The 10,100-nt window shown below is 31.9% G+C and overlaps 1 protein-coding gene across 1 annotated transcript; it reads left to right on the top strand.

Moving 5' to 3' along the window:
- The first annotated feature begins 493 nt into the window (after positions 1–493).
- Positions 494–10,036, top strand: LOC118277871 (syntaxin-7). Its single transcript, XM_035596907.2, has 8 exons — positions 494–625; positions 904–1,020; positions 2,541–2,610; positions 2,917–3,067; positions 5,699–5,798; positions 5,916–6,043; positions 7,217–7,372; positions 7,598–10,036. Exons 2-8 carry the CDS (start codon positions 915–917, stop codon positions 7,682–7,684), a joined length of 798 nt encoding a protein of 265 aa, XP_035452800.1. The 5' UTR covers positions 494–625; positions 904–914; the 3' UTR covers positions 7,685–10,036.
- The last annotated feature ends 64 nt before the right edge of the window (positions 10,037–10,100 follow it).

Here is a 10,100-nt window from a genome sequence, read left to right as displayed (position 1 = left end):
GTATATTTTAAAAAATATTTTAATTTCATATTTATTATGATTACTATCAAAAAGTAAGAATATGACGCCGCATTCAATATGTAATCTCCATAAAGGAATAGACACTGAATATTTATAGGTGGTTTTTTTCCTACTAATCATTTAATGGCATGGTGTTTTAATTGTAAATCAACTGACATAAAACCAATACCAAATATATAAAATAATTCACTACTTTCTTTATTCAGAATTTATTTATTCAGTAAATAGTAATAATTTATTTTGTACTAGTCAGCCGATTCCTAGTGGAATGGTGTATAGAAATCTTTAGTAAAATGTAGCTAAATTTTATATAAATGTATATTACTAACTTACAGAAATAATATTACATAAATAGAAAAATGGGCTTCATGGATTAATTTTATTAATGATTATGATTTATATAATAAATAAGTAAACCAATTTAGTCGATTTTTATTTTTTTCACCTGTGTACACATTTGAGTCATTTAAGTGACAGATCATGACATGACATTAACATTAGTGTACGTCAAGCAAGGGTGTACGTAGAGTAGAAAAGTGCATTGATTTCATAGAAAAGTTTCAAGTAGATTTTGTTTGTCTGACTTGACTGCTACGCCGTTACTGTACGTTTATTTTTTTGTATTTCTAGCCTATTTGAAAATTAAGCAACCAATTGTGATTAAATGTACTTTGTAATTAGATTCGATTTTATTCTCAGATCGTAGTTGGTACATGAAAAATACATTCTTGTGCCGTAAAATAGAACCAACGTCACAATTTAATATTATCATACAAGGTGTAACTCGATTAGTGTTTACGTCTCTATAGAAAAGCATTTCTGCGCTGCGCGGTTATAGCAAATGCAAATTTTTGATTGTGGTTTTTGGTGTCATTGTTATAGGTAAATTCAGGATGGATTCCTCATACCAGGGAGGTGTGTCGTTCGAAGACAGGGACAATAATTTCCAGCGCCTGTCCCAAACTATAGCCAGCAATATTAAAAAGATTTCACAGAATGGTTTGTACTTCTATTGTTTTAATTTTATCAAATTTTATCTCTGTTATTATCTTTAGTTTCATTCTTTTTATTGTTTATACATCCTATTCTATTAGGTTTCACTAGTTTGTTTGAGGGAAGTATATATTGTATAGGTACTTAGCTTTAATGATAGGTCATGAATGTTTCTCAATTGCAGACACTAATAGCTGTAATTTGCTAGAATGATATTTAATGCACAATCTATTATTTTCATAGAACATTGTAGTTTGTGTAAGTCATGGCTGATGTAAGAACACATTCAAGAATTGTAGAATACTCTAAAACAAAATCTAAAGCGATGTTTGAAATACAGTAAGCTCCTTATTCGCGGGGTATGCATTCCGTAAATATGCCGGGAATATGGAATGGTAATTTGTATAGGGTTATAGGGACTACGTTCCTAGATGACGAAATCAAGAAGCAAATAGTTGATAAAAAAATGTTTAAATGAACTTTCTGATCATAGAGATTGCCTGATGATAATATTATTATCATCAGGTTTAGGTCACACTAGGTTTAGACAGAAGTCACAATCTAGACGTAGTTGTAATAATGTCTATTTTATTTTTTTATCCTTCTACTGACACATTGACAAAGGATAGCGGATGTATTTTTTTAGGTTACGCACTGATATTTCGATTCGATCTGCGAATATAAAAATCTTAGACCTTATAGGAATTGGATCGCATTTTTTCAATCCGCGAATAGTGAAAACGCAAATGAAGGAAGCGCAAATAAGGAACTTCTACTGTACCTTAAAAAATAAAAGAAGTAGTTAGGGTGTATTCTTTGTAGTAAATAAAGATGATTCATGTATTTGTCATGACTATGATATATAAAGTATGTTCACATTGCTATCTTATCTTTATTCGGTGAATTATTCACATTTAAGACAAATAGTGGCAAAGTTGTTTTTTTTGTTTTGTTTTTTAAAAGCATTGCCCCACACTAGGTTTTTGTCCTGTTGTGGGTGCATTGTATATTTGATCCAGGGGTAGACAGAAATGTACACACATTAATAGCAATAACAAACCATACTTTACATCAGATAAAACCTTTATTTTTTGTAAAAATTTGAGTAAATACAAAAGTCGACAGTACTGTATCCATTTGCCGTCACCACATAACACTAGCAGATAAGTCGACTACTAACTAGAGGAGACCCAATTTCCATCAAATAAAAATAATAATAAGTTAAATACTAAGTGTAAATTATGATTCATTGTAGTTATGTAATTTTAATAAATAAATTATTAAATACCTTATTCTGGGTAATGGCAAATTAACTTTCCTTTTATGGCTTTGTTTTCATATCACAATCTAAAAATGACTCAACTAACAAAAAGAATTACAAATATTTTCGCATTTGTAATATGAGTATGTAAGGGTAACAAGAATAGCTGTTTTGTCAGAATCAAACAAAGTTAGGTATAGTTTACTCTATATATTTGTGCAAAATTGTGGTGACTGTCTACAATCATCTTCTTTTCATTGTACAGTATCGTCCATGTCAAAGATGGTCAACCAGTTGCAGACGCCACAGGATTCCCAAGAGCATCGGAATCAACTGTAAGTTCAACATTCAATAAAAAATACTCCTTTAGTAAAGTATGTGTCGACCGGTGAAAGGCTAATTGATCTGAGCATATTTATTTTTTTATTCGGGATAAGCAAATTTTTCTCTATTGTGTTAGGTAACCTTAATATCGTAAAAAGATGTCCCTAAGATCAATTTACCTTTCAACGGTTGATAAGTAGAATTATTTATTAAACTATCTACCAATCATTTTGATCCAAGATTGCTATAACAATCCTATGACATACAAAATAGATTGCTCTTATGTTTAAATATTAAAAAGTTAAACAATTTCACAGACGTCAAATACAAAACTACAACCAGAAACTGGCAAGGGATACATCTTCGCTGATCATGGAGCTGATGAAGTTGCCAACTGATCAGCCGGCGCACAAGATGACAAGGGAGCGCCTCAGAGATGAATACATGATCACACTCAACTCATTCCAGGTAAGTTTACAACTAACTGTTGCACTTAGGTATGTATTACACAAATCTTTGAAAAAGATATTACCTACTAGAAAATAACATTGACGTCCTGACCTTTGTCATCTGGCTAATCTTTAAAAAAATATGCTGAGATATAGCAGATAAATAGGTCATACAATGCAATTGTGCGCCACATGCCACATTTCTTTTCATACAACATTGTAATGTCTTTGTTACTGCAGTTTACAAAAGGTAGAATCTTCTTTGTGATATATATTATCTAAGTCGGATGCATTGTATATCCTTATTATATTTAACACAATGCTCTACTCTTGAATGTGTTTTATGCGATCTTTTATTAGTGCAGAGATCAGAGGTTAAATGATGTTAATACTTAATTAGCATGATGGTAATGTTTAGATACTCATAAGATAGTATGCAACAGTTATTACAATATATGAATTATGTAGAAATCTACTTAGAAAGAGGATTTAGACTGAAAGCACCATTATGTTCCTATAATAGTAATGTTACACGTGGACAAATCAGTATTGAGTGGTGGCCAAGGTTGGGTCAAGTTCATAATGGCATCGAATTTATTAGGACTAGCGCCGGGATGGCGAACCTTTTTGTATTATGTGCTATTTTTGTAAACGAATGTTTATTAGTTTATTGTCATTACCATTAAATAATGTTGACTTTGTACTTTACACCTGCTATCAGTACCTAGCAATTAAGCTTACGTCAGCTGCACTATACCTTAGGTACATAGCAATGAAATAGGAAATGCATTAAATCTATACTAATATATAATATGTTTTGTGTTGGATAGTCTATTTATTGAGGAAAGTTATAGGATATAAACATCACTTTACGATCAATAGGTATCGAGCATAGCAGGCGTAATCGTCCGAAGCCGATAGTTTAATATGATAAGTTTGTTGCCGACTGTATGTGTTTAGTGATGTGCCCAAAATAGTGCAATCAAGTTACGCGAGCCAATGGTTCGCCATCCCTGGAGTAGTGCATTAACGCATTGAAAAGTATGAAGTATATTAATTTTAGTGACCGATTAACCTTGAACACTATACTTCTGATCGTTTCTGATTTCATAATTTTAATTGTTTACTATTCTTATATGGTCCTACTGTAGCTTTAAAACAAATTTGGTTGTGTACTTGTAGGTGTAGAAACTGACTTAGAGAGTTTATCACTCTGTGATGCAAATTAGTTAATCAATTGTTCATTGAGTCTATAATTTTCTACTACACATAAATATATAAATAAGACAACAATCTTATACATTGTGAAGCTTTGATACTAGCAAATCCAAAAAGATGTTTGAAAAATATACTGTAGCTATGAAATTCCAATGGTAACACATATTCTTTATACTAGTGTAGTATCAACAATTTACCTTGTTTGACTCAGACACCTATTCTATGGGCTGTAGGTACTAGTTACTACATATTAAATTATTACATTTTTCAATCATTTTACATTAATGTAATTAACGTGACAGTGCAGATTATATTCATAAATTGACTTTTTTTACAAAAACATTACATTTCTTTTGCTCAAATGGCTATTCAGGATTTATTAATAGCCCCATTAACATAATTATAGAACTTATTCGTAAAAAAATGTTGTATGAAATGTGGACGTGGACGGTTCAAATATTTGTAACGAATCAATTTTAATTATTTGCTGATAACACCATTTGATAAAACATTCGATGTTGTTTTTTTGATCACATATATTTTATTTTATCATGGAAATGCGAAAATAAGTAATGTGCAGGAAGACCTATAGTTTTTAATTGATTAGCTGCAAGTAGGAAACTTACTGAAACGGCCAGGGTCAGCACAAATGACGCGCAGCAGTGTCGAAGTATTTTCCGACTGATACTAAGACATTGACCTTGTTGAATTGAAATAGAACAATTAAAATAACATGATTTTACGTAATAATTTTAGGCACGCTGAAATATTATTAATGTTTATTTTAGGTACACAATACATGTTTACATTTATTTATATAACATGCATAGTTTGAATATTAGGGTATTTTTCCACCAGAAATGTGCTATGCTACGTTGCGTTTGGCATCCACTAATCATATTCATCGGTAGCTTAGCACTGGTCGAAACAGATTCAATTAAGATATGTATTTTATATGAAAAGATGCGTGCTTGGATATGTGCTATGGATGTGTACTATAGCGCGAGTAGTGTAGTACGTGTTAATCACATAGTTTCACAGCTTTGCTATTACATCCTCGCAGTATATCTACATAGCACATCTCTGGTCGAGAAAAACTCTTATTCTAAAAACATGTTCTATAGGATTTTTGGCCATATTACACAGTAATCGACGTGAACAAGAAGATAAGATGAAGATAATGTCTTTTAATTTTATATTTTACTATTTATTTAAATCTGATAAAATATCTGTTATAATTTAACTTGCTTCTTTAATTCAGTACTTAGTTTAATAAAAGCACAGAGCAACAAACAGAATGATAAACACTGACAATCGAACTTGTATTTAAAAGCATAATTTTGTGTTAGGCATAAATTGTTAGGTGGGTACTTGAAAAGAGTGAATTGACAATGTACCTAATAATAATTAATTTTGTTATTTCATTCTTCAGTCTACACAAAGGCTGGCCGCTCAGAAGACCAAAGAAGACGTAAGAAAGGTGAAGGCGCAGTCTGCGAGCATCAACATTGGAGATCCGTTCGCTATTTCAGGTAATTCATGAAGTTCACAGAAGAAATTAGTTAATACATTGATATATTTTTAGTTTTTGCAGAATTATAACGGTACAGTTCGACAGTTGTCTAAAATTTAAGTGGACTGTTCTCCAGGTGACAGCAGCAACAAGGAGTTGATGGAGATGGGTGAGCCGACGTTGCGCGAACAGGAGCAGGTCATGCAGACTGAACGCTCGCTCGTCGAGCTGGAGGAGCGAGAGCGAGACATCCGACAGCTTGAGGTGAGATCTACATACGTCATTAAACCCCTGTTATGTCTGAGGTTACGCACAAACAGATTTACTGGTACAATAACACCAGGTTTCCTTAAAATGACCTTCTTTATAATAAAAAACCAAATGAAACCTTAGTTTGAGGATTACATGCTGCGTCTGTCTGTACATCAATTGACAATTGCTATTATAGTTTCCATTCATTAATACGACATTACATATTATGCCGTCCGATCCAGTCCGTTTTTTGTTTTAAAACCAAAATCAAATGGTTGTTTATCAAAGAATTAGCAACGCGATCGTGCACTATATAACGAATCGATAAAGCTAACGTTTCAACTAATGGTGTACAGTTACGATACAGAATATCTGTACCGTACATTGTTATCCTCAAACGTAATAATTATGTTCGTTTTAATTAACAACTGTTCCAGATTAAATCTGTAAAGCAAAATTAATATTTTTATTTGCGTTGCTTTCATTTTGTTTTAATACCTGCTATATGATTTGTTTTGTCGTAGTTAGGTGCTGATTACATGTTAATTTCTTATCATGTCACAAAATGAGATCACAGAAACATACTATCTGTCGATATCGTAATAATATTTTCGAGACACAAAAGAAGACAATGTAGTATATCGTTATATCTATGTCATAACATGGTTGGCTAAGCAAATATTCATATAATATTTTGCTTGTAGGTATTTCATTCCAATGTCATACAATTATTGATCAAATGTTTGGAATGGATAGTAATTTTATAATTATTAATTGACTCAAACAACATGATTGTAGAATGGTTTATACTTGCTATGCTGTTCTACCCTGGAGACATAATAGAAACTAAAATGTAGCTATTTAAATTAATAGTGCTTAGAGTACTAAGCAAAAGCTAATTTTAGCAAAAGTGCCAAATTAATTACTGTTAATTATATACTTTGGCACTTTTGCTAAAATTGCATCATGGATGGAACCCCATTACTTACACCCTGGTCCTAGTAGTCTTTTTCATGACACTGCAGTAGGAATGGGGTGGTGGACGAAGGTACATCTCCATCGCTATTCGCTAATAATTATATTTCTTTTGGATTCTGTATCTAAGACACCAATCACACAAACTTTTATGTTTTCTATTAATAGTTTTATATTACTATATTTAATTCTGTTTATTTGTACTTTCAGAGCGACATAATGGATGTGAACCAAATCTTCAAGGAGCTTGGAACAATGATCCACTCACAGGGAGAAGTAGTCAACTCCATTGAATCCAGTGTGGAATATGCTACGGTGAACGTGGAGAGTGGCACGCAGGAACTCCGGGAGGCTGCTAACTACAAGGTAATACTTGTGATACCATGTTTATTGAAGGCTGTCTGTCTTTCAGTGAGGACTGTGAAAATGAATACTTGTATTTTCTTCTAACTCACTTTCTGTTTACATAAAGTATGAACATAATCATAATACAAATCTCCAATTGTTGTTACCTCATATAGATGTAATTAATATGTTTATACCATTCCAGACCACTAAGAGCAGAATAATAATTTAATTTTATGATTTCAGAACAAACTGCGCAAGAAGAAGGTGTACCTGTTCCTAGCGCTGATCATCATAGTGTCGATTATACTCATCATTATATTCCACAAGTGATCTTTAGCCTCCGTCGAAGAGTCATCGTACAGTTATGAAACTTATCGATGCTTCTTTGTTTTTGAATAAAGCCTGCACTTTATTCTGTGAAGAAAGATGAACTGTTAACAAAAATATGTAAATGTTATGTTTTATTGTGAGACTACAATATATATTTAACTCGCTGTACTACACATTCCCACTAAATTGTTTCGAAACCCCTTCAAAATCTGGTAAAACCAGTAAGTCTAACATCTTGACAACATCACCTATTATACCAATTGTATATAAAATTTTATTTAATGTCGTGTCAAGTATAATCAAATATAAGGGGATTCGGGATTGGTTTGCAGTAGAACTTAGCAAAGTGGTGTCATATTTTATCTTTATTGTATCTTCAATTTGCCAACACGCAATAAATCAGCAATCTATGTATTTGTATAATATATTGTAGAAATTATATAATTGTATTCATGTTCGTAGCGAATTTGTGTAATTTTGAAGCGTAATTACATATTATAATATTATTATCGAGGTATGAAAGCGTAGTGGTTGTGTCGACTTCAGCTCGCGAAATTAGCTTTTTTGAAGTTGAGCCTATTTTAGAAAGGAAATACTACGGAACTGTTCGATAGGAGTCTTTATTTCGCGATTGTATTATATTTCCTTGTGCCAGTTTCGTTTTCTCGATGACAATGACTCGCTTTCCATGTTAAGCCTTATTTTTAATGTGATAAGAAACCACGAAGTCGTCGTGGTGTGTTTATTTAAGCTTGCGTTATTTTGCTAATGCGACAGGAATTTTAATTGATATTTGTATTGTTTAGAAATGTCACGATATCACTTAGGGTAATAGGGGTCGAATTAAGGAATATTATTCATACGAACTAACATGTATTTTAGTTTTGTTCCTTTTCTTTAATACTTATTATTCGCGGTGTGTAGAGACATCCCAGTAAATCAGGGACTGCATACCGGTATAAATTTCTGTACATTTTTTTTCTGTATGACGTCATACCATAAAAAATCTGTTATTCAAAAATAACAGTACAGATATTCAAACAGAAATGATTCGTGTATCTTAATTATTCTTGTATCGTATAATATAACAGATGATTAGGGTAGCGGTAATTTATCTATATTATTTTGATATTCTTATGAATTATCGGTTATTCTCGATTCTTTAGCTCATCTGTCCTCCGCTCACCGCCCTTATTCCTTCGTGGTCCATCTGCCGCGCGCCGCCTCGTATTTCGGTACAGAAATAAAATATCGGTTAAAATAATTGTTGTACTGAAAACATCTTAACAGAAATTAGTTCAGTACATACATTTGAGTACTCATATATTTCTAATCAAATTTTAATATCTGATACCGAAATTATGCTTCAAAAGCCGGTATACAAATAAGAGTAGTGAAATTTTACTAGTACTATTTAAATATTTTATACCGATATGCAGTCCCTGCAGTAAATAGTATTAGACTAAAGTGTACAAGTAGTGATCCAAGGTTTCAATAGTTTCATTAAATATTGGTGATTCACGAGTCACAATATTGAAATTTGTGTGTTTGCCGAACTAACTCGTTTACATTTAATATTAGTAGAGATAGTTATTGACGAAAAACGTCACAATTACTATTTGTGTGAAGTCACTTAAGATTCTAGTTGAGATCTGCAGATTCAGAAAATTTTCTTGTACATTTTATATAATGCTGTCTCTAAACTACTTATTGTGTACATTACAACTACAGCTTAATAATTGAATTTAAGATTAGTGTGCTATTTTATTTTTTAACGGAGATTATTTCCTTATTGATAATTCACTATATTTTGTAAAGAAAGTGAAGGCCGTACGAGTATTTTCCAAAGTTGTAAACTAAACAGTTTGATAGATCAAAAAGCATGTAATGTTTTTGAAGTGTTCGGGTCCAAATAATGTTATGAGATGTAGGACAAGCATAAGTCACGAGGTTAGATTTAAAATATATGACACCGAACACCAGTCGTCGGTCTATCGTTGTGGTGCACTTGTGTCAATAGGTGCACGTTTTTATATTACTTGAGAATGTACACCCATAGATAATGTATATTATTGCAGTAGATGTATTTGACCAGAATAGTAATACTTTAAGTGTCGGCAACGTAGCCAGGCCATCGTATCTTTATTGAATTGATTAATTTAACAAACCGTCTTTCGTTATTCGCTTAAGATATTATGCTTAAACTACTAAGTATTCACGTGTAGATAGTTAGTTTAAAATTCTCAATGTATTATATTATATCTATATATGAATGTAAAGTTGTCCATGTATAAACGTAATTTGTTGATATATTTTACTTTCAAATAAATAAACAAGTATATTATTATTTTATTCTGATGTTTTATTGTTCTACAGTTAAATGCAATAGACAGCTAGTATACTAACATATGTAGCA

The sequence above is a fragment of the Spodoptera frugiperda genome, chromosome 25 (genome assembly GCF_023101765.2).
Source record: "Spodoptera frugiperda isolate SF20-4 chromosome 25, AGI-APGP_CSIRO_Sfru_2.0, whole genome shotgun sequence".
Lineage (NCBI taxonomy): Eukaryota > Metazoa > Arthropoda > Insecta > Lepidoptera > Noctuidae > Spodoptera > Spodoptera frugiperda.
The sequence above is the reverse complement of the archived record's forward strand: the minus strand, read 5'-3'. Positions and strand labels throughout refer to the sequence as shown.

What these genes read in the sequence shown, in the direction of transcription:
- LOC118277871 (XM_035596907.2), top strand. Translation starts at nt 915, where the DNA reads ATGGATTCCTCATACCAGGGAGGTGTGTCGTTCGAAGACAGGGACAAT. An exon ending in CAAGAGCATCGGAATCAACT is followed by an intron (nt 2,611 to 2,916) that starts GTAAGTTCAACA and finishes ACAATTTCACAG; the next exon opens with ACGTCAAATACAAAACTACA. An exon ending in AGATCCGTTCGCTATTTCAG is followed by an intron (nt 5,799 to 5,915) that starts GTAATTCATGAA and finishes ACTGTTCTCCAG; the next exon opens with GTGACAGCAGCAACAAGGAG.